Source organism: Rhinatrema bivittatum, chromosome 4, assembly GCF_901001135.1.
Source record: "Rhinatrema bivittatum chromosome 4, aRhiBiv1.1, whole genome shotgun sequence".
In the NCBI taxonomy this organism is placed as follows: domain Eukaryota; kingdom Metazoa; phylum Chordata; class Amphibia; order Gymnophiona; family Rhinatrematidae; genus Rhinatrema; species Rhinatrema bivittatum.
Genome location: NC_042618.1, coordinates 425257257 through 425282353, shown reverse-complemented (window position 1 = coordinate 425282353; position 25097 = coordinate 425257257). Strand labels below are relative to the sequence as shown.

At 46.1% G+C, this 25097-nt stretch overlaps 1 protein-coding gene across 4 annotated transcripts in view; it reads right to left on the bottom strand.

Annotated features, from left to right (window-relative positions):
• Window positions 1-25097, bottom strand: part of NR2C2 (nuclear receptor subfamily 2 group C member 2) — a 380432-nt gene that overhangs the window by 269543 nt on the left and 85792 nt on the right. For all 4 annotated transcript variants that reach the window (XM_029601391.1, XM_029601389.1, XM_029601390.1 and 1 more), the window contains one exon: window positions 6878-6988. In XM_029601391.1, coding sequence (XP_029457251.1) covers window positions 6878-6988 — 111 coding nt within the window. The remainder of the gene's footprint in view (window positions 1-6877; window positions 6989-25097) is intronic.

Below are 25097 nucleotides of genomic sequence, written 5' to 3'. Positions count from 1 at the left end.
GAGGACACGGTATTGATAATGGTCGTGGCCAACTAGAAACCGCAGATATTTGCGATGGGATTGTGTGATCGCAATGTGGGTATAAGCGTCCTTGAGGTCGAGAGAGCACAGCCAATCCCCTCTTTGTAGCAGAGGGAGCAGCGCGCCTAGGGTTACCATTTTGAACTTCTCTTTTTGAAGGTATTTGTTGAGGGCTCGAAGGTCCAAAATGGGACGTAGTCCTCCCGATTTCTTTGGTATTAGGAAGTATCTGGAATAGAATCCCTTGCCTCGTTGAGAGGGAGGAACGGGTTCTATAGCATTTGATTGCAGAAGAAGAGATACTTCCTGTTGTAATTGAGCCAAATGGGTGGATAGACTCCACGCTTGAAGAGGCGGGGAGTCTGCCGGAAGAGTTATGAAGTTGAGGTGGTAACCCTGTGCGATAATTGTTAGCACCCACTGATCTGAGGTGATCTGCAACCAAGGTTGTAGAAAATGGTACAGTCGACCTCCTACAGGGATGTCCGGAAGAGGGGTTTGGCATGTGTTCCCTACAGGGGAGTCAAAGGCCAGCCGCAGGCCCAGGAGGAGGGGCTACAGTAGGCCTTTGTTTCCTAGGCTGACGCGGCTGAGGCCTAGTAGAGGATCGAGCTGGACGAGGCCTGGCCGATGGAGGGTAATAACGGCGTGGTCGAAAGAATGACTTCTTAGAGTCTTTCTTTTGCGGTTGCTTGGAGGTCAGCTCAGGTGGGACAGATGAGAGTTGTTTCAACGTCTCATGGTGGTCTTTCAACTCCGCCACAATCTGCTGAATTTGCTCTCCAAACAAATTATCGCCTAAGCAGGGTAAATCAGCAAGACGATCCTGAACCTCTGGGCGAAGGTTGGATGATTTTAACCAAGCCCAACGTCTGGCTGAGATGGCTGTGGCTGAAACTTTTGTGGAAGCATCGAATATGTCGTAGGCAGTCCTAATCTCGTGCTTCCCTGCCTCAAATCCCTTGTGAAGAAGGGCTTGAAGCTGCGGTTGGTATTGGTCTGGTAACGTGTCAGCATAGTCTTGCATCTGCTTAAGGATGGCTCTGTTGTACTGAGTCATATAAAGTTGATATGAAGCTATGCGTGAAATCAACATAGCTCCATGATAGACTTTCCGTCCAACACTATCTAGGAACTTGTTGTCCCTGGTAGGTGGGGTAGAAGAGTGTGGCTTAAGACGCTTGGCCTTCTTCTGCGCGGACTCAACCACAACAGAGCGATGATCCAGTTGAGGTTTTTGGAAACCTGGTGCTGACTGGACAAGGTAGGTGGAGTCAGCTTTTTTGTTAACTGGGGACACTGATGAAGGAGATTCCCAGTTTTTCTTGAGCAGATCCAAAAACACCTGGTGTATAGGGATGGAAGCGATGATTTTTGGAGCATCCAGAAATTGAAGGAGTTCCATCATCTGGTGTCTGTCATCAGCTTCAGATTGTAGTTGAAAAGGTACAACTTCTGACATCTCTTTCACAAAATTAATGAAAGATAGATCCTCAGGAGGAGATCTTTTTCTACTCTCTGTAGGAGATGGAGGCGAAGGCAAATCCGTGTCAGAAGATGTATCATCATCATCACCCCAGGTATCGTAGGGATCAAGTGGGGTTTGTAACCCTGATGGACCTGGCTGAGGCTCTAAAGGCATCGATGGAAACCGAGGTGGAATCGGTGCCGTAGGTGGAACCAGAAATGGCATCGATGGCTTCGGTGCTGTCGATGGAATCGGTGCCTGGCGTGGAATGGATGGAACCGAAGGATATATCGGTGGAGATATACCAGAAGGCACCGATGGAACCACCCCGGAAGGGGGAATCCGGAACGGTGTTTCTCCTGCCGATGAAAATCCAGTCGGAGACGGTGGTGTTGTCGATGGCACTGGAATCACCGATGGAAGGGCCGTCATGAGCGCCTCCATGCGGCTCAGTAGCGGTGCTAGTGCTTGTATCAACGGCTCGGTGGTCGGTTCCCTCCTCGGTGGCGAAGCCGGTGCCGGTGTCGGTGCCGGGGGCGGCACTGGAACCGGTGCCGGAGACGGTGCCGATGGAGGTTGCAATTTCTTCATCGCTTTCTCGATGGCCTCCTGGACCAGCCGGTCCAGTTCTGCCCGGAGACCAGGGGTAACCATACCCGGCTCGACGGGAGAGGGAGGCTGAGGCAGGGCCGGAGGGACCACCGTAACCGGTGGGATCACGGCCCCCGCACCCCGGGAGGGTGAGGGTTTCCTCGATGCCTGCGAACGAGACGTGGAGGGTGTCCGGTCTGTTCGCGGCTTCTTTGTCGGTGGCTCGGCTTGAGCAGAGGTCGATGGCTGTGGATCCTCGACAGGCCGAGATTTGTGCCGTCGATAGCGGTGCTTTTCCTTCCGATCCCCTCGCCCATCCGGGGAAGGGACGGGAGTCGACGGCCGAGAAGCGATCGATGGCGGACGGTCACCGGAGGGTTGACGATGATGGTACAACTTCGACGGTGCCGGTTCCGATGACGTCGATGCTATCGATGGCGTTGGGGTGGGTGCATGGAAGAGGAGCCCCATCTTCTCCATCCTGGCTTTGCGACCCTTGGGTGTCATTAAGGCACATTTGGTGCAAGTCAGGACATCATGCTCACTACCCAAACACATCACACAAACCCTGTGGGGGTCTGTGATGGACATAGTCCGGGTACAATCCGGACAACGGCGGAACCCCCGTTGCCATGGCCTGAAGCCAAAATTTAGGCTGGGGATCGGTAAGTGCCAACAGGCCTCAAGGGCCAAATTCGACGGTAGTCGATGGAAAAAGGCAAAAAACTTACCGGGTTCCGTAAGATGACTAAAAATTTGTCGAAGGGAGACCCCTGAGGGGCAAATTTTCTTAGGAAATTAACTTCCAAATTCCTGTCAGGAACGTGGTTAGAGAGCTCTTTTCACCGCGTGGCAACTGCTGCGCGGAAAAAAGAAGACTGAAGGGAGACCCCTGCTGGCTGCAGGGTCAGTGCCTTGCTGGGCATGCCCAGTAGGGGCCAGTCAAAGTTCTGTTTAAACTTTGACAGAAGTTTTCCGTGGTGGGCTCCATCCTCGATGTCACCCATTTGTGAGGACAACCATCCTGCTTGTCCTGTGAGAAACCATTTTACTAGTACCTTCTGAAGAAAGTTGGTATTTCTGAGGTCCAGGATGGGCGGAGAGTAACTACTTTCTGTTGAAAGAAAGAATAGTGTAATTAAACTCCCCAACCCCCCCTTCCCCCCCTGCGCTTTGTAGCGTCTGGGGGAGTGTACCAGGAACTTTGGTACAAAGTGGGATGGCTGCTCTGATATCCAGCCAGTTAGGAGACCAGGAGGTGTCCAACTGGAGGGGCTGATATAATCTGGATATCATATAACCTCCCACGGGAGCGTGAGCGGTAAAGTCTTACCCGCATTTCTGTGTGCTGTACAAGGAGACATCGAGACCTGTCATCAGGCTTCAAGGTGGACTTGCACTTGAGGTAGTATTTTTTGGATCTCGTGTTTAGCAGATCAGCGAATGCATCTGGAACTTTGGTTCTGAATTAGGAACCAGAAGCCAGAGTATTAATCAGTACAGAGCCCTGTTGCTGAAAATGGGAGGATATCCTGATGCAATCCCAAAGAAATGATAGAGAGGTTCTCTTGGTATTGTGGCTGACATAGCTGGCATAGCGATATGTGACACTAATACGGTTCTTGAAAGGTACGTGACCTAGAACTTTTCGAACCATGTGGCCCGAATTAGAGAACACATCTCAATGGGAATGCCACAGAAGAGGGTACTTACCATCCGACGTGGATCGCCAAAGGATGAGCCGGTGAAGATTGCTGGCTCCGTGGATTTCAGGAGTCTTCGAGGGGTATCTGTCGGACGTAGACGCCCGTCTCAACTCTGATGCCTGGTATGGTGGCGCAGGTATAGAGGAGACAGGCTGAGCGTGGCTGGCGCTACCACAGTATTTTTGTGGAGGGCCACAATCCCGCACTGATGTCGGTGGGGCACGCCTCGGAAACAGGGGAGCCAATTAACAGCTCGTGAACCCGGCCCTCATCACAGCGGCTCGATGTCTCATGACGCCAGTGCAGAATTCTTTGGAACTCGTTCCAGTGTTTCTGGAGCACCAAGAACTGCCAGCACTGTGCGGAACAGTGGCGATGGCAGTGGTGATGTTGGTCGGCCCGGGCGTTCTCCAGCACCGAGAAGGATAGCACCGATGTGCTGGATGGTGTTGGTGGTGGATGGTCACCGTGTCGGTGACGATGCGTGCCACGGTGCTCGGCCCGGTCTTTCCCCAGCGCCGAGATGGATGCCCTCGCTGTCTTGGATGGCAACTGATGATGGACTGTCAGCATGCCTGCACTGCTCCTGGCACTATGTAGTGGCATAGGCTAATACGGGGCTTTAATAAGAACCCAAAGCATGGAGCACTATGTTTAGGCGAGGGCATTACGTGGAGGTGCTATGTCGGTATTGACGGTGTCGATGGCGGCTGAAGCGGCCTCTAGGGTATCGTCAAAAATATATATGAAAAAACGTCAATGACCCGGGCAGAGCACTGATGACAGTGACGGAAGCACTGACGGCATTGGCATAGGTATCTATGGAAATGATGTGGCATCGAATAATCGAAAAAAACATCGTTGGCATCGGAAAAATGATACCGGCATCGGAGTCGATAACCGCATCGATAGGAATGTCGAAGACACCGATGGAAACGATGTGGGCATTGAGGGTATCGATGTATGGAGGCGGGCGCCGACGGCATCGGTGGCATGGCCACTGGCATCGACGGCATTGATTGGATCAACTCGGGCACCAATGGCGTCTGGCATTGATGCCACAGACATGGGCATTGATGGAATCGATGTTGGCATGGATGCCATCGATGGAATCCACTTTGGCATTGTTGCCCATCGATGGAATCGACCTGGCATCGATCCCATGGACAATGGCATCGATGGAAATGTCCTGGGCATCGATGGAAGTGCCCTGGGCGATGATGGCATCGACCCAGTTATGGATGGCACCAACGACACAAACGTGTGGGTTGATGGCATCCATCCGGGTGATGATGGCACCGATGAAACCCAAGGAAAAATCAGTGCCATGGATGAAAAACATGGATGGCACTGATAGAATGATGCAGGGACCAATGGCATCAGTGTACCGCAGGGGGAGGGGTACCGATGGCATCGAAGAATCCAGGACTGTCTAAAAAGGGGTCCCGACGGTAGCGATGGGGGCATCGACTGTGCGAGGGTACCGAGGAAATCGAAGGACCTGAACTCGACAGGGGCCCTGGCGGCAACGGAAACCATGGAAGTCCCTGTCCCACTAGCGCTAATAACCAGGCAGAGTGTCACAGAGGGACACTCGCAGGCTATACGTGGCTAACAAACATAGGGAGAGGGAAGGCCGCAGTCGGTTGGCAGGCCAGGGAGGTGACAGGAACAGACCAAAAAAACAGGGCATAGTACTCACCGAGCGTCAAATAAACATATGCGAAGGGAGACCCGTGCAGGGAAAAGTGTTTGTGAAGTAAAAGTTTAAGTGTTTCCGTGTGGAAAAAGTATTAGAATTTCTCTCAGAGCTCCTAACCACTATGCTTACTGCAGAGCGGAAAAAAGAAGACTGAGGGAGACACCTGTGGTTTCACAGGGATAATTGCAGGCTGAGCATGCTCAGTGCACTCAGTGTGCCAGTGTCAGTCAAAGCTTTGTAGAAACTTTGACAGAAGTTTTCTGTACAGGGCTCCATCCTGTGATGTCACCCATATTGTGAGAACTACCATCCTGCTTGTCCTGTGAGAAAGTTTTCTACCTTACCTTGTCTCGGTGCTTCCTGGTCTTGTGCCGGGCGGTCTCCGGCTGTGGGGGGAGAGGGAAAATACCTTCACTGCCGCGCTTGTTGTTGCACCTGCTGCCTCTCAGCCACTCTGGGGGCAAAGTCCACACCGGGAACCGACTACCAAACCGAGGCTTGCCTCTGAGGGATCTCGGAAATCACCTCAGGAATTCTCGACTGGGGGAGGGACCCTTAGGTATCACCATAGGAGAAACAGGGCTCGTCTTATAGAGGTAAGTTTTTCTTTCTTCTTTGGTTTGGATTTTCTAACACTGTGCAAGTGTGTGTAGTGTCCCTAACTGCTTAGGAGACGGAAAAATACTGAAAAGCTAAGCTTCCTGCACGGGAATATGTAGGCTGACGTCAGATTGAAATGTGACTCCGTCTCCCGACTGCTATCAGGAGTACACTATACCCATTGGTCCTGAATCCATCTGCTACACGCTAGGAAAACATGGTTTTTTAACTTGTATACAACTTTGAATAATTATGTTTTCCAATAAAAGGTTTCACTACTTACAAATAATCCAATATGCCAGAAAATAAAGATCAAATTTAAAAGTCAATTTCAAATTTTAACAGATTATAAAAAAGTAAATTGTATAGTAGTCTAAATAGATATGACACAAAAGCCAAAGCACTAGCATATATTCAATCCAAAGGTCTTATTTTTACATGGTGACTTTCATCATAATATAGATACTTTAAAGTACACATGCCTCCTAACTGTTCAGTTTTAATAAAATCTGACAAAGGCACATGATGATCTTTCTGCTTCTTTACTGTCGGGAGTAATGCAGTCAACTCTTTCACTTCCATGTAGCTCAAAATTAAGCAAAAATACTAATAAGAGTCATTTCTAAGAATACAGTTTTAATATGTTCACCAATGTACACTTTTGTTTTCCAGTTTATAGTCATAATTCTCTGTAATACAAATTCTTATTGGTTAAAACAGCAAGGGTAAGGAGTTAATGATCCTTGCATGGACAAACTGTATAGTTCTAGCATGTGACAAGACTTGTACCTGGATACGTTGTGGTGAAGTGACTGCTGAGTCTGTGGAGATGATCTGGATTCGCTGAGAAGGGCTGGTCATCACTGGAGATTCTGACAGAGAGGTCTGCACAGTCTGTACCTGTGAAGAAGCCAGTTACCTCTGTGATTAGAGCATGTTAAACACCATGCATAGATCTGTTCAGGATCAGAAACTTTGATAAGCATATTCACACTATAAAATCAAATTACTTTCTGTTTCAACAACATGAAATATAAAAGCAATTTTAAACTATACAAACTTGACTTCTTTATATTTTCTGTACTTCACAAAAACAGGTTTTACAATTGGCTGTAGGTGGATTATTCTAAAACTTTTAAGTTACCTTTAGCTTCACAATCAAGCTGTAAAAGACTTTAAATATTAAACACCAATGCCAGTAAAAGGAAAGTATTTATATAGCAATATTTTGTTCTTGTCATAGACAGTGAACCTGGAACAAACTTATAATATACTAGCTGAAGAAGTGCAGTTGGGTAAACTGGATTCTGCAAGAGATTAAATACACAATAGAATCTTTATGGGTGGAAATTCCATGTTTGATGGGGAAGAGTAGGGCGGTGGGGGTATACTATCATCTGCCTGGACAAAATGAACAGACAGATGAAATGGAAATGGAAATTAGGGAAGCTAACTAATTTGACAGCATAGTAATAATGGGAGATTTCAATTACCCCAATATTGACTAGGTAAAACCACATCAGGACATGCTATGGAGGTAAAGTTTCTAGATGAAATAAATGACTGCTTCATAGAGCAGCTGATCCGGCAACCAACGAGATGGGGAACCATTTTAGACCTAATTCTTAGTGGAATGCAGGATTTGGAGTAAAAGGTAATGGTAATGGGGCCGCTCAGCAACAGTGATCATAGTGCGATCAAACTTGAATTAATGACTGGAGGGAAGACATTAAGTATATCTACTGCTCTAGCATTTAACTTTCAAAAGGAAGACTTTGATAAAATGAGGAAAATAGTTAAAAAATAAATAAACAAACAAACAAATAAATAAATAAAAGGTGCAGCTACAAAGGTAAAGAGTTTATATCAGGTGTGGTCATGATTTAAAAATACAATCATGGAAGCCCAGATCAGATGAATTGCATGCATTTAGAAAAGGTGGAAGGAAGGCCAAATGACTGCTGGCATGGTTAAAAGGTTAGGTTAAAAACTATTTTATCCAAAAAACTGATTTAAAAAAATTGAAAAAAGAATGAAAATAGGAAAAAGCATAAGCACTGGCAAGTTAGATTTAAAATATTGATAAGACAAGAAAAAAGAATTTGAAAAGAAGCTAGCCATAGAGGCAAAAATTCATAACAAAACCTTTTTAAAATATATTTGAACCAGAAACCCTGTGAAGGATGTTAGATGAGGGAGGGGATTAAAGGGGAACTTAGGGAAGATAAGGCCATAGCAGAAAGACTAAATGAATTCTTTGCTTCAGTGTTTATAGAAAAGGATGCTGGGGAGATACCTGTGCCAGAAATAGTATTTAATGGTGATTCAGAAAAACTGAAACAAACTATACAAAAGCAGGAAGATAGCACTGGGCATATTGACAAAATAAAGAGTAGCAAATAGCCTGGACCAGATTGTTTATACCCAGAGTTCTGAAAAAACTAAAAAATAAAATTGCAGATCAACTACTAATAAATTTGTAATCGATCATTAAAATTGTCTCTTGTGGGGGAAGTGATGTCATCCCTTCAAGAAGGATGCTTGAGCCATTAGCTCCAGACTTGTTCCCCCTATTCATCTTAAAATAATGGCATAGCACAAGGCGGATCACATTAATCTCAACAAGATCGCTGGAAGGAAAAACAGAGGAATGACAACCTGGAAAAAATCTATAGATCTAAAACATTTTTCGTACGATTCCGGCAGATTGAGATTTGCGGCCCTGGGCAAAGTAGTGGAGCCTGGAGAAAACAACATGGCTGACGCGCACGCAAGGGCAATAGACGAAACATATCCCCATAAACCTAATACCGAACTCACCAAAGACGATTTCAAAAAAATGGTTTCAGGAAATACAATGGGACATTAAGTCCATAAAAGAAGATATGCAGGAAGCTATCTCTGAATTTCGCTGTGAACTAGCAGATTTCAGAAGACTCGTTGAGGACATCAAGATGACAGTGGAAGATCAGGCCTCTGAAGTTTCGTGCTTAAAAGAAGAATTTGTTGCCAGAGGATGTGGTTAGTGCAGTTAGTATAGCTGTGTTTAAAAAAGGATTGGATAAGTTCTTGGAGAAGTCCATTACCTGCTATTAATTAAGTTGACTTAGATAATAACCACCGCTATTACTAGCAACGGTAACATGGAATAGACTTAGTTTTTGGGTACTTGCCAGGTTCTTATGGCCTGGATTGGCCACTGTTGGAAACAGGATGCTGGGCTTGATGGACCCTTGGTCTGACCCAGTATGGCATGTTCTTATGTTCTTAAGATATTGAGGAACTCCACAAATCAAATCTGGAACAAGCTCTTAAAATAGAAGACCTTGAGAATAGATCCAGAAGGTCCAATATTCGTATTAGGGGAGTTCCAGAATCAGAGGCCTTCGAGGATGCCGGCTTGGTAGTCTGCAAAATCTGTCGGGCAATTCTGAATTCCAGTGATGATTATGTCCCTAAACATATAGAGGATGACATAGTGCTTGATCAAGCGCACAGAGCTCTGAGAGCCCCAAGGCAGAACTTACCGAGAGATATTATAGCCTGTGTCCACAGCTTTCGGTTGAAAGAAAAGATCATCCAATGGGCAAGAAAAATGGGAAACATCTCGTGGGAAAGCCACAACATAGCCTCATACAACGATCTTGCGGCCGGTACACTGAAGAAGCGGAAAGAACTTCAGAATGTAACCTCTTTTCTACGGAAGGAAAACATCCGCTATCGGTGGATCTTTCCTTGTGGACTAGTGTTTACTATAAGCAGAATTACTTCCAAGATCTCTACAGAGGTGGATGCGGCCCCGATCCTGGCACCACTGGGTTTCTCCATACAAACCCAGACCGGCCACGCTCGCAGGAAAATGGAGTCACAGAGGCCTAGATGGCAGCATGTCGGCAAGAATGGCTCATGACTGAGATGCAACGCGGCCGATCAGTGTATTCCCAAGAGGGAGTGGATTGAGTATAATTTGTCCTTGTGGACTGATTACAATCTACGACTCCAGGGACAGATAACCCTCTATCTTTTCTTTTCTCGGGCAGAGAAAGTTTAAGTATGCTCAGTATCTTCTGAAAGGCTGTTATTTTTATTATGTTTTGCATGTTACTTAGGGGAAATGGCCGGGGACGACGACTCATTCCCGCTAGGGCTCACTGCTGCGGTGGTGGGTGATAGAGAATGACCGGGGGGGGGCTAGGGAAGGGATCAGGGTATGGGGAACGAGAGGATATCTGGAGTGTACCCATAGTGATATGGTATTTTCTAGGTACATCTAGACACAATTCTCGAGGGAAACTGTTTTATGTTTGGGAACAGTTGATACTTTACTTCAGCAACTCATGGTGGGATAAATCGCATGAAGAAGATGGTGAACATTAAGTTTGTATCCTTAAATGTTAAGGGCTTCAATTCCCCATGTAAAAGAAATATTGGGGCGGATTTTCAGAGCCCTGCTCGCGTAAATCCGCCCAAAACCAGGCGGATTTACGCGAGCAGGGCCCTGCGCGCCGGTAAGCCTATTTTACATAGGCCTACCGGCGCGCGCAGAGCCCCGGGACTCGCGTAAGTCCCGGGGTTTTCGGAGGGGGCGTGTCGGGGGGCGTGTCGGGGGCGGGCCCGAACCGCGCGGCGTTTTCGGGGCGTGTCGGGAGCGTTCCGGGGGTGGGCCCGGGGGCGTGGCTACGGCCCGGGGCGGCCCGGGGCGTGGCCGCGCCCTCCGGACCCGCCCCCAGGTTGCGTCCCAGCGCGCAGGAGGCCCGCTGACGCGCGGGGATTTACGCCTCCCTCCGGGAGGCGTAAATCCCCCGACAAAGGTAAGGGGGGGTTTAGACAGGGCCGGGCAGGTGGGTTAGGTAGGGGAAGGGAGGGGAAGGTGAGGGGAGGGCAAAGGAAAGTTCCCTCCGAGGCCGCTCCGATTTCGGAGCGGCCTCGGAGGGAACGGGGGTAGGCTGCGCGGCTCGGCGCGCACCAGCTATACGAAATCGATAGCCTTGCGCGCGCCGATCCAGGATTTTAGCGGATACGCGCGGCTCCGCGCGTATCTACTAAAATCCAGCGTACTTTTGTTTGCGCCTGGAGCGCAAACAAAAGTAGGCTATTCACGCTCGTTTTAAAATCCGCCCCATTATGTTTAAAGAATTGCTCTCAATCGGGCCAATACAGTAAACTGCGCGGGAGCCGGCACTCCAAGGTGAGTGCCCGCTCTCCCGACGTTTGCCCAGGCCCCTCTCCTGGGTGCGCGATTTTGTATTCAAATTAGAGCCCGTGCTAATAAGGAGGCGCTAGGGTCACTAGCTCATCCCTAGTGTCTCCTTATTGGCAGAAGTGGCGGCTGTCAGAGGGTTTGACAGCCGACGCTTAATTTTTCTGCTTTTCTGTACACTTACCCGGTGCCGTCAATGGTTAATGCCTGTCTTTGGGCAGACGTTAATTTCTGAAAGTAAAATGTGCGGCTTGGCCGCACATTTTGCTTTCTGTATTGCGGATGAATAGCTAATAGGCTCATCAACATGCATTTGCATGTGATGAGCGCTATTAGTTTCGGGGGGGGGGGGTTTGGCCACACGTTTTCCACGCGCTATTACCCCTTATTGTATAAGGGGTAAAAATAGTGTGTGGAAAACACGCAGCCAAACGGGGGCTAACTGTGCGCTCGGCCGAGCACACCATACTGTATTGGCCTGACTGAAGGCAATGGTCACGTTTATCGAGGAAACGCACTTAAGAAAGCAAGACGAACGTCTGTTAATGTCCCCACAGTTTAATCAGATAATTTTGGCTGCTAGCACACCTGCCCATAAATACACAGGGGTGGGGATTCTCATCGCTAAAGACCTCCAGGCACAGGTGAATTATGTGCACCGTGATGAGGAAGGATGGTTTTCAATACTACACCTTCTCATCAACAGAGAATTGCATATTTTAGTTAATATCTATTGTCCCAACACACTTCAGAGAGAGCTATTTCAAAATTTAGATATAGCCTTGCTACAGTCTAACAGTGGGAAACTAATCATTGGAGGTGATTTTAATTTAGTATGTAACCCTATAGTAGACTGTTCAAAAGGGGGAATACATCACTCCGTATGCGATACGGAGGCCTTTCTCAGATTTATAAAAAAATGGAACCTATTAGATGTTTGGAGGGACAGGCACCCAGCGGGGAGAGATTATTCTATCTGAGACCTCATGACACGTATAGCAGAATTAACTTTTTCCTTGCAGATAAGTCTTTAATGCTACACACTAGGGCAACGGGAATAGGTAACATTTCATGGTCTGACCACGCCTTAGCGTGGTGGAAACTCATAGGAGTTACTCGAGATAATGAAGGAAGTTATGCCAATTAAATGATTCCTTATTAAAAGACAAAGATGTAGTACAGCACATGAACAAAGTGATTTCAGAATATTTACATTTTAATAGCACCCCGGATATAAATCCTGTAGTATTATGGGATTGCCTAAAAACTGTGACGAGGGGAAGCCTGATTTCTATGGCTTCATATAAAAAACGGGAGAAAGAAAGATAGAGTCAATTATTGAAAGAGCAGCTACGGAAGGTAGAAATGGCTCATAAGAGAAACAGCTCTCACAAACTGCTGCAGAAATTAAAAGATGATAAATCCGAACTGCTGCCCATCTTCCTGCCTGAGGGGATGGCTCAAAAACTCAAGAGGCGGTTCCCTTTCCAGTGGGCGAAAAAAACAGTGAAATATTTAGGTATAATGGTGGGATCACACCAGGAAGATTTATTTCGCTTAAATTACGCACCGCGTTTTAAGAAGCTGGGGAAAGACTTGGAGGTTTGGCAATGACTGACAATGTCGTGGTTTGGCAGGATAGCAGCGATAAAAATGTCCCTGGTGCCAAAATTGGGATAACTCTTTCAAACTTTAACATGCTCTGTGTCATCTGGCTATTTAAAAACAATCCAGAGAAAAAACTTCTCTTTTATCTGGAAGAGAAGACCACTGAGGATTTCCAGAAATGTGATGCACCAATCTAAGCTATTTGGAGGCATGGGGGTACCTAACATTACTAAATATTATGCTGCTTCTCATCTAAAAGCAGTAGTGGACCTTCACAATAGAGATAGGCCTAAACAATGGGTGGTTATTGAGGAAGATATGATCAAAGATGGAAACCTGAGGGATTTAATTTGGAAGCTTGGGAGAATTCCCTATGATGCCCCACAAATTTCCCCATGCACTGCAAGCACGTTGGCTTCATGGAAGACATGGTGACACATGTTATTAGGTCCCCGACAATATTATTTTTCCACCTCTATAAGGTATTGTGAAAACTTTCCTGCTGGGAGAGAAAGCAAAGTGTTCCAAATATGGGCAGATAAGGGTTACTTATGCTAGGCCAGGTTTGGCAAGATCAGTCAAGATCCTTTGAGTTCTTACATAGTAACATAGTAATGACGACAGAAAAAGACCAAAATGGTCCATCTAGTTTGCCCAGCAAGCTTCCCAAGGTAGTTACTGCTGCTCGGTGCAGGTTACCCCCATGTTTCTGTTAAGGGTAGTAACTGCGGCTCTGTGCCAGTTAAGCTTTTTTATTTATTCCCATCCCCTAGTCTTTAGAGATCCCATGCCCCTTTGAAATCCTTCACAGTTTTAGTCTTCACCACTTCCTCCAGAAGGGCATTCCAGGCATCCACCACCCTCTCAGTGAAGAAATATTTCCTGACATTGGTTCTAAGTCTTCCTCCCTGGAGTTTCAAATCGTGACCCCTAGTTCTACTAAATTGTTTCCAATGGAAAAGGTTTGTTGACGACCATGGATCATTTAAAAGAAAAATTTCAACTTTCGGATGGTGATTTTCTTGCATATTTGCAACTAAGGCATTTCTTGTCCACTAAAAAGATCCAAGAAGAGTTGTCCATGGGAAAGTCTCTTTTCGAAGGCTATTGTGATAAAGCCCACACGTTAAAAGAAGTAATTTCCAAGATATATGTGCTGCTGAATAAAACTAGCGGTGGGAAAGCGGGTTATATGCAGACATGGGAATGAGATTTGGCACAGACACTTTCTGAAAGGGACTGGGATCTGTGCTTAATGATGATTCATCGCAGTTCTATATCTGCGCAAGTACTAGAAAACAGTTACAAAATTTTATATAGATGGTATATAAAGCAAAATGTTGCTTACCTGTAACAGGTATTCTCACAGGACAGCAGGATGTTAGTCCTCACATATGGGTGACATCACAGGATGGAGCCCAATCACGGAACACTTTTGTCAAAGTTTCTAGAACTTTGACTGGCATCTACTGGGCATGCCCAGGATGGCACTAACCCTGCAACCAGCAGGGGTACCCCTTCAGTCTTGTTTGAAAGCTAAAGTGCCAAAAATAAAAATAAGAAAGCGTAACGAACCCAACACTTCGGGGTGGCAGGCGGGTTTCGTGAGGACTAACATCCTGCTGTCCTGTGAGAACACCTGTTACAGGTAAGCAACATTTTGCTTTCTCACAGGTCAAGAAGGATGGTAGTCCTCACATATGGGTGAGTACCGAGCTGAGGATGTCCGAACATGCACCAAATGTACCCAAAGACGTGCAACAGGCACAACTGGGGAGGAATTTGGTAGAGGGCATCCTGAACCCTAACGGGCAGATGGAAGGGTGTTGGTACATCAAGTTGCAAAAAGGTTGCGCAAGACAGATTGGCCAAAGATGGAATCTTGTCTTCCAGCCTTGTCTAGACAATAATGGGCTGTACAGGTATGGAGAGAACTCCAGGTAGCAGCCCTACAAATATCAGGAAGTGGCACTGAGCGAAGGTGCGCTACAGAAGTTGCCATGGCCCTGACAGAGTGTGCTTTAACACGGTCCTGAAGTGGAATGCCTGCTTGCTGACAGCAGAAGGAAATGCAGTCCGCTAGCCAGGAGGAGAGAGTCTGCTTACCCACCGCTTGACCCAATCTGATGGAAGCAAAGGAAACAAACAATTGAATACTTTGCCTGTGGACAGCTGTATGGTTTAGGTAGAATGCTAGAGCCCGTTTACAGTCAAGAGTATGCAAAGCCTGTTCTCCTGGATTGGAGTGGGGCCTGGGAAAGAAGGTGGGTAGTATAATGGATTGATTAATGTGAAACTCCGATACTACCTTAGGCAAGAACTTAGGTTGAGTGCGGAGTACTGCCCCGTCCTGCAGAAGTTTAGTGTAAGGCGGGTAGGTAACTAGGGCCTGTAACTCACTAACTCTGTGAGCTGATGTTATTGCCAAAAGGAATATCACTTTCCATGTGAGAAAGCGAAGATGACAGGATTGGAGAGGCTCGAAAGGTGGTTTCATGAGCCGACCCAAAACCAGACTGAGGTCCCAAGAAGGGGCCGGAGGACGCAGTGAAGGCTTGAGGTGAAGCAAGCGTTTCAGAAAACGTGTTACGAGGGGTTGTACTGAAATAGGAACGTCCCCGACACCTTTATGGAAGGCGGCCACCGCACTGACATGCATTCTGATGGAGGAAGTTTTTAGGCCTGAATCTCACGCACTAACTCTGTGATTCTGACAAGTGCCAACGATAGTCTAGAAACTTCGTGGTGGAACAGGTAAAAAGATCAAGGGACTGAGAGAACACCATGGTTTAAACCTGTTCCATTTGTAAAGATAAGATTTTCTCGTGGAAGGCTTCCGTGAAGCAATCAGGACACAGGAAACTGGCTCCGAAAGGTTGAGAGGCTGCAGGATTAACCTTTCAACATCCAGGCTGTCAGGGACAAGGCCTGAAGATTGGGTTGGTGTAGGCACCCGTTGTTCTGTGTGATCAGAAGCGGGTCCTTCCCCAGGGGAATGTGCCTGCGAATGGAGAGGACCTGAAGAATCGGAAACCACACTTGACGTGGCCAGTGAGGTGCTTTCAGGATCATGCTTCCCTTGTCCTGACGTAGCTTCACAACAGTCTTCGAGAGAAGTGGAAGTGGAGGGAATGCATATAGGAGACCGGCGTCCCATGAGAGGGAGAACGCATCCCTTGGCTGTGAGTGTTGGCTGCGAGTGAGAGAGCAATAGTTTTCTACTTTGCGGTTCTGAGGTGATGCAAAGAGGTCTATGTGAGGGTATCTCCAACGTTGGAAGATCGAGTCCGCTACTGTGGGGTTGAGAGACCACTTGTTTGGTCGAAAGGTGCGACTCAGCGTGTCTGCCAACACATTGTCCACTCCCAGCAAGTAGGTGGCCCTGAGGTACATCGAGTGGGAGAGGGCCTCCGCCCATATCTGCGCAGCCTCCTGACACAGGAGGCGGGAGCCTGTTCCTCCTTGTTTGTTGATGTACCACTTGGCCACCTGGTTGTCCGTTTGAATCAGGATGACCTAGTTGGAGAGGTGATCCTGAAATACTCTGAGAGCATATCTGATTGCTCGTAGCTCCAGGAAATTGATCTGGTGTTTGGCTTCCTCTGGAGACCAAGACCCTTGAGTTCATAAATTGGCAACGTGTGCTCCCCAACCGATGTTGGAGGCATCTGTTGTAAGGGTTATTTGAGGGTCTGGAGCTTGAAAAGGCAGGCCTTGAAGGAGATTGGCCTGATTCTTCCACCAAGCTAGAGATAGACGAAGTGGGCTGGTTATGTGGACAACAGCTGATAGTGGTTGAGATGATTGAATCCACTGTGACCTTAGAGTCCACTGTAGGATCCTCATGGCGAGACGAGCCATGGGAGTGACGTGTACTGAGGACACCATGTGTTCTAGCAAGACTAGAAAGTGACGTGCAGTGGAACGCTGTCGAAACTGCAGCTGATGGGTGAGAGAGGAGATGCTGAGAGCTCATTCTCGAGGAAGAAATGCCTTTGCCTTGAGGGTTTGCGATGGGACCAAGCTGGACTTTGGATAATTGATGAGAAACCCCAGAGAGATCAGGGTGTGCAAGGTGAGATGTAGGGATGTCAAAACAGCTTGCTGCGTGGGATCCCTGATCAACCAATCGTTGAGATAGGGGTAGACGTGGACACCTTGAGTTCTGAGGAACGCTGCTACTACTATGAGGCACCTGGTGAAGACTCGTGGAGCAGAGGCTAGACCAAATGGTAGCACTCGATATTGGTAGTGCTTTGGGCCTACGAGGAATTGCAGAAATATGCGATGAGAGAGCGGAGCCAGTCTCCCCTTTGTAGAAGGGGGAGGAGGGAACCCAAGGTCTCCATCTTGAACTTCAGTTAGTCAGCAAGAGTGACTCACTGCTCTCTTGATTATCAAATGTTGGTACCTAATCAAAACCAAATCACACTACCTCAACACCTTTCCAAAATGAGTAACTGAAATGAACTTTTCAACCTTTTTACTTAGTTATAAACTACTCCTAGCTTATTTCTAGCTTCTGGCTAATTTTTTTTTTTTTTAAATACAAACGCTCAGTTCTGCTTACTAGTTGCCTTACAGACTTTTAAAAATAAACACACTAACTACTGCTTACTAGTTACCTTACTGACTGACCATTTAAAAATACAGTCTAACTTGTTTATTTGCTGCCTTACTGACTATTAAAAGCACAAACACACAAATAATATTCCCAAATAGTTAACTTTGCCCCAATACATTTGAAAAAGACAATGTCCCAAGCAAAAACTTACTGATTCCTTTCAGCCACCAGCAAGCTGATCCTCTCCTCTCAGTGCTTCCACTGGAATGGATTGGATTGCCTCCGGTCTAAATGCTCTGCCACTTCCTTGCTGCCGTTGGAAGTTCTCTCTGCCCTCCGGGGCCATTCACCTCTAACCTGGGTACCCGCTCCTCGGGGGCCCTATGCTTTCTTTCAGGTGCCTATCTGGGATACCAGGTACTCGCTCCTTGAGGGCCTGCTCTCCCTGCGTTGGTGCCTGCAAACCAACTATTTCTGCCTGCCAGGATCTTCAACAAATACAGCTATCTATTCAGTGAGTAAACTAACCTTGTCAGTTTGTCTCACCTCCAGCTCCAGCGCCGCGAGTCTACATCCAGGACTCTCTCTTCTACCCAGCGCAGTCTATCATCATTGGTGTGTGGGACGGGTCTCCTCTGTCGAGGACCCCTGGACTACTCTACTGGGTAACCTCACTGCTGCCACCCCTGGGCAATACCACCAAGCTGTATAATAAAACACGAATTCTCTGTGTCTGCGTGTATAGAGTCTAGCCTAGTACTGTGGTTCCTCACAGGGCTCCTCCCCGTGGGAGTGGCCATCTCCGCAGTACCCAAGAATCCACTCAAACACCTCAAACCCATAACAGCATCCTCCCAACAAAGTTTGCTCATACGCACCGCTATACAAGCAATGAGAGGAGCTATTGTGAAAGACTGGAAGAATGATAAGGTACCCACCTTTAAAACTTAACTCTTAGATTGAAATGGAAAAACTGACTGCCTTAAAGCATGATAAGATGCAGAAGTTCCAGGACACTTGGCAATGCTACAGGCAATGGGTGAAGTTACAAATACCTAGTGGACCGGGGATGGGTACATGATTCTAAGGCAGATTATACTTTACCAGTCTTCCATATGATTATTTGTCAGTGCTAGTTTTATGTGTTTTGATATAGATGCCATATATCACATGTTTATGCCATCCCATATAGAGTTCAATATGATAGAAAATGATACAAAAAACGTTTGTAAACACTATCGAGAGGTGAGAGAGGGAGGGCAGGATATCGGGGGGGGGGGGGGGGGGGTGGGAGCCCGCCCTGTAGTTGCAACATTTAAAATACTATAGTATGGATGCAGTATAAATGAGTATCAGCTCATCCTATTGGAGTTGGAATATGAGGTGGGAATTCTATGCCTGTTTTGAATGACTAATGTGGTGTTGTTAGATCATCCATGATTGCTTAGTATTTACGTGTATTTCTTGTACTATTCCTCACTGTATAAGTGTATGTATCACTACTGCTCAATATGGATTAGACGCCAAAGAATGTCCGATTAGAAACCTTTATTTGTGGAGACGTATTCTTTTTAAGGTGAGCCCGACTCAGGCCAAGTTTTGCCCCCACATTGGGGCTGCCTCAGGGGCTGTATATAGTTACTCTTTAATGTATATGAGAACAATCTCATAACAATGTTTTCTGATGGTTTTTAGGTGCACAGGAACAGTATGTACCGTCTCCACTCTAATCGCAAAAGTCACTTTTTTTTGTTATAAAGGAGCGGATTCCAATGGTTCGAAAGGAGGCTTCATCAATTGAGAAAGGAGCACATTGAGATCCCATGGAATAGGAGGCTTCTGTATCGGGGTTTGACATGCCAGAGTCCTTTCATAAAATGAAACACAAGTGGATGTGTGGAGAATGGCTTGTTGTTCAACAAGGTGTAATAATCCATGATGATGCTCATATGTACCTTCACAAAGGCAGTGGCAAGGCCTGAATTAGAGAGATGAAGCAAGTATTGTAAAAGCTGCGGAGGTTCATATGAAAAGGGATTGGAATAATGTTGTTGGCACCAAATGGAAAATCTTTTCCATTTAAAGGCATAGTTTTTTCTGGTTGAAGGCTTTCTGGAGTAAATCAATATGTCTTCAATCTTGTATGGTAAATGAAGACTGGCCACCACTAAGTGCTCAACATCCAAGCTGTGAGGCTGAGAGATTGGAATAAAAGAGCATCCTGCCATCTTGAGTTAAAAGAGCAGGATCTGACCCCAGAGGTGTAGGAAGATTGCCTCCAATTGTTACAATCACCAGTCTCAACCCTTTCTTTAACTAAAATGTTCTGTCAGAGAATTGTGAAAAGTTATCGAGGAGCAATTAGGTTGTTTCTTGTAACATGAATTTTTTCAAAAACCAGCTCTCTCAAAAAACAGTTACTAGAAGTAATGATAAAGGAGCAATTAAATTGTAACTTGCTGTTTTCAATGAGTTCATTCTCACAATATCACATTCAACTCCAAAATCTGTGTTATCTGGTGACTACCAGTATTACTTCTTAATAGCCCATTTTATCTTTTAATTTTTGAAGCGGGAAAAACCTCAAGGCAACGTTTTGAAAGGACCGGTGATTGTAAAAATTGGCTGGTAAATTTCTGAATCATCAGATTTTGTGCCAATACTGAGGTCTTCCCTTCACCAAAATTTAATAACTTTTATAAAAAAAGACAAAACATTAAAAAATCTTTTAATTGTTAATAAAGTGTATAATTTTAGCAATTTCATCACATTTTCTCTAACCAATCTTGACTAATAAATTTTGTCAACTAGTCGATTATTTTTGCAGTCATCTGGAGAACAGTTGTTCCCCGATTTATTGATTCGTTGTTATAGTCAATTACCAGAAGCTAGCTGGAGGTCAAGGCAGGCAGCAAGTGAGGTGTAGACAAAATTCGCAGCTGAGGTCAGAGGTAGGTGGCAGGCAAAATGGAGATCCACATCCAAGGCAGAGGTCAGTGGCAAATAGATATAAGGAGGACTAGGATGAAGGGAGGTCAAGGACAGAGCAGGCTAGACTAGGTAAGGTAGGCTAAGCAAGGAAGAATAGGCTGGAGAAGGCAGGACAGAAAAGGCAGGTAAGGCAAGGCAGGCTGAACAAGGCAGGGCAGGCTGAGCAAGGCAGACAGGAACCAAAGCAAGATCAGGAACCAACACAGGAACAACACACGCTGCATCTGAGCAGGGAGACCTATTGCTGAGGCAATTCTGTGGAACACAGCTGGGCCTTTTATACCCAGTTGTGTGACGTCAATCGCCAAGCTTCGGCAACCAGGTTTCCTGTCGTGTGGACTTCAAAAGGCACTGCGCCTCGTACCTAGGGGAACCCAGAAAGCATTGTTACAGACTGTGTCATGGCAGCATGCTTGCCTCTTCGTAGGCCCTCTGTGTCCTGGGGTGAATGCTGCTGGTCGCAGGACAACCCCACAACCGGTAAACGTTACAGTAGGATGTCTGTCTCTGGCTTAAGCAAATGACCAAGAAGGCAAGCAATGCTGGAGCTCATAGCAGGTCGACACAGAGATCCCTTTACGCAACATGCAGGCCCCCAGATCAACATAAGCCTTTACCAGTGTCTGCTGGTACAACAAATCCTTGTGCACCTTTCAGGACTGTAAGTTCAAGCATGTCTATTCAACTTGTCCCACTTCACATCCAGCGACTAAGTGTACAAAAAGGCCTGCTGGAGGGTGTACTACCAGGCAGAAATAAATTCTCCATTTTCCTTAAGCGCCCCATTGCCTATTGACCTTGATGCAATGTCTGTGTGGCTGGACCTTTACCCCAGGCATGAGGAGGTCTTGCAGATAGCACAAATTTTCCGCAAGGGGTTCCAAATCCCTTTTCAGGAGTACATGGATGGCACCGCCACAGACAATGCTCCTTCTACCTTTCAACACACATACATTGTCCAGCAAAAATTGAATACTGCACTGGCACTGGGTCAGATGGCAGGCCTGTTCCCAATTCCTTTCTTTAACCGAATGATCTTGTCAGCTCTGGCAGTGATTCCAAAAAAGGAGCCAGGGAAATTCTGGCTAATTCAGAATCTATCATTCCCCCTCTGGGGTTTCAATAAACAATCACCTGCTGCCAAAGGAATGCACAGTCCAATACGTATCCTTCAACAGTACCATAGCCTTATTGTGAGAATGCATTCAGGGTGCCTTAATTGCAAAAACTGAGATTGAGTCTGCATTCAAGCTACTTCTTGTTCACCCACACAGTTTTCCTTTGTTAAGCTTTAAATTCTGTGACCAGTATTATTTTGACAAGTGTATGTCTATGGGGTGCTCAGTGTCTTGCATCTTTTTGTACTGGGTCACAACACAATGTGTTGGCCTGACTAATATCATACATTACCTTGATGACTTCCTATTCATGGGACTAATGGAGTCTAATTCTTCTGCCTGATTACTCCAAACTTTCCAGACTTGCCAGCAACTTTGGCGTACCTTTAGCACACAAGAAAACCAAAGTCCCATCTACCATCATTAATTTCTTAGGCACAGAGTTGGATTCAGAAATCATGATTTCCAGATTGTCGGCTGGCAAACTTCAGATGCTGCGTGAGATGTTACATCAAGCATTGCATGCCAAGAAGCTCACTCTTCACAGCATACAAAGTGACTCAAATGGGGTGGATTTTCCTGAGAAGGCTAGCTGCGGCGACAGCGGGCATCAGATGGCCACATCACTTTATCAGGATATCCAGGCCTATTAAGGATGACATTGCTATCTGGACATCCTTCCTCGAGGAGTTCAATAGTGTGTCTATGTGGCAGGAGCCTTAGATATCCAGTCGAGACCTAGACATACAATCTGATGCTTCGGGTGGCTGGGAATTTGGGCTTTACTGTCAGGGTGTGTGGTTCGCTAAGCCTTGACCTGCAACCTGGGTCAGGGCAGGGATAACTTGGAACATCACATTCCTTGAATTGTTCCCCATCCTGGTGTGAGGAGCAACAGGTTGCAGAACAAGCAAATCGTTTTCTAGTGTGACAAGTCAGCAGTGGTGCATGTCCTTAACAGACAATCAGCCAGATGTTCCAGGGTAGTAAAAGTTACTAAGGCAGGAGGTGCTGACTAGCTTGCGCATTATTACAACAGTAAGAGCACATCATTTTCCAGACATCCATAATGGTATGGCAGACTCCTTAATACATGCTAAGTGGGATTTATTTCACTAACAGGTACCCGCAGTGGACAAAGTAGGAACCCCAGTCCTGGATCACCTGTGTGAGATTGGGTTCCAACCTCCAGAGACCTCTAACAGGGATCTGCAGCCCCCACTAAATGGGTTTCATATTGCAGGGACTATGAGCAAGTGCAAGAATGGGTGGGTAGAAAGGCCAATTTAGAATGACCTCATCATCAAGTATTTTGCATTGGCCAAAGACCTGGGCGTATTCAGGGATGTGACTGCCAAGCAACTGAAATTTAGAGGCCTTTTCACCAAAAGGAATCCAGCAGAGAAGAGGTGTCATACAGATATGCAGGTAGGAGCTCCTTTCAATAAAAGCTGTTTATATCAAGTTCAAATCATTCACCTCTATCTCCCAAAAGCTGGTTATGTCAATGAAAGTAATAGGGCACAAGTCAATCTTACTCCACAGTGATGAAGGCCAACTTGGAGTTCAACAGGTATGTAACTACATGCCCCATTCTCACTTTCTCCCTGCTTACACTGGCTCTCTTCCCCGGCCAGCTAACTTCTACGAGGCTCTCAGATTCCAGATGAAAATCACTTCATTGCCGTACTATATGCCAATAAACGTCAGCCTCTCAGTACAGAGGTTTCCTCTGGACCCTGTCTTCTACAAGGCTTCCAACTGTAACCATTACTTCTTCACCTCACCATCTACTCCGTATATCTTGGGACAAGATGTTGATGATGGGAAAGGCAGAGAAAGGGAAGAGGCCAACTCCTCTACAAGCTGATGATGAAGTGCCTTTCACTCAAGCCAAGAACTGCATGCTGCTTCAAAATGAGAGTGTGGCAGAACTGCTAATAGGTCTCAGGCAGGACATACAGGGTCTCAAAGAAGTGAAGGAAGAGATGCAGAATATAAGATAGCTATGCAGGGTCTTGGCTGGATGCTGCGGGAAAAATTGCAGTCCATGATTTCTATTTGGAGGGAGATGCTCCAGCAGATACCTACATGCCTGCTTTAGCCAGCATGGAATGCTCCCTGGCAGCCACCCAGCCCATGGATGCAGACTCCCCCTGCATTTTAACTACCACCACCATGGTACTGTCAGATTCAGAGGAAATTTCTAGTTAGATTCTCTAGTGTAGTGATGCATTATGGCTGGCAATACAGCCATAATGAAAAGATATCAAACTGAAGAGCTTCATATCCCTTCATATACTGTGGTGATGACTTAAGACAGTACATACCATAAAGTGGGCTAAAGGTCAAAGCATAGACAAGCTGTAAACATAAACTAGATGAAACCACATATAACTAGATATTTCTCCTAAAAGACTGTCATATCACACAAAAAAAGGTGTATTAATATTCATTAGCTTGTTAATAATCATGATGAAGGGTATGAAATTTCTCATTTGTTAGTTCTTTGAAGTTATCCTTATAAGGAATAAAGGCGGTAAGACCACCAAGAGACAGATGGAGAGAAAAGGGCAAAAGTTAGTTGCTGTATGCTTGCAGTAAGAGCAACACAACTACCTAAAAGCCAAATCCCAGGAATGAGACCTTCCTTGAAGCGGTCATGAATTCCTGACTGAAATAGGATGTAAGCATCATGATAGGATCCTGTAAACCTGGGCATTGTCCATAATAATCCACTTGGCATTGCAGACCACCTGCATACTGAAGGAGTGGAAGCCCTTGCAATTGCAATTGCGGAAGGTGGCCTTGTTGCCCACACGTGCCCTTATAGGGATGTGAGTACAATCAATAGCCCCCAGAACAAAGGGAAAACATGTAGGTTGGTAGAAATTAATCATAATTTGTTGTTGCTGTCATCTTCTCTGAGGGAAAGATATGTAGTGATGTGTTTTCTTGAGAAATGCAGCCAGTAACTGATCAATATATATGGAGGAGGCTGACTGGCTTATTCCAGCCAGAGGAGTCTGGAAGATGCTGGTGGCAAAAAAGGCCAGTGCCATAAAACATTGAGGTGTACTGGCAAGGTATGGTCTCTTCAAGTAGAAAGGCTGGCATAGGTATAGTATGGTTTTCCTTGTTGAACCAGAATCATGACTTGTCCTCAAACAGATTAAAAAAAATTGTGCCCTGGTCCTGTATACTCTTTAAGGGGGTACCACTTCCTCCTCCTCTGTTCTCTCTCCCTCCTCAAATGCTGTGCCATGAGTGTACTAAGTTTATAATAATATTCATGTTCAGCATCGGTTTACTTCCACTTATATATCTACCCCCAATCAGCCTCAGTGACCCAGCCCCAGTCACTGCCACTCACCAGACACAGACATGCTCTCTCTCAGAAATGCTCCCATAGAACAGAATCAAACTAGTATCAGGCAGAAGGACAAATGTGACAAAAAACAATTACAGCTAAATACACTTCTGGGCAAGGACAATGATTTCAATTAGCCCTTTCTCCTTCTCCTCCTA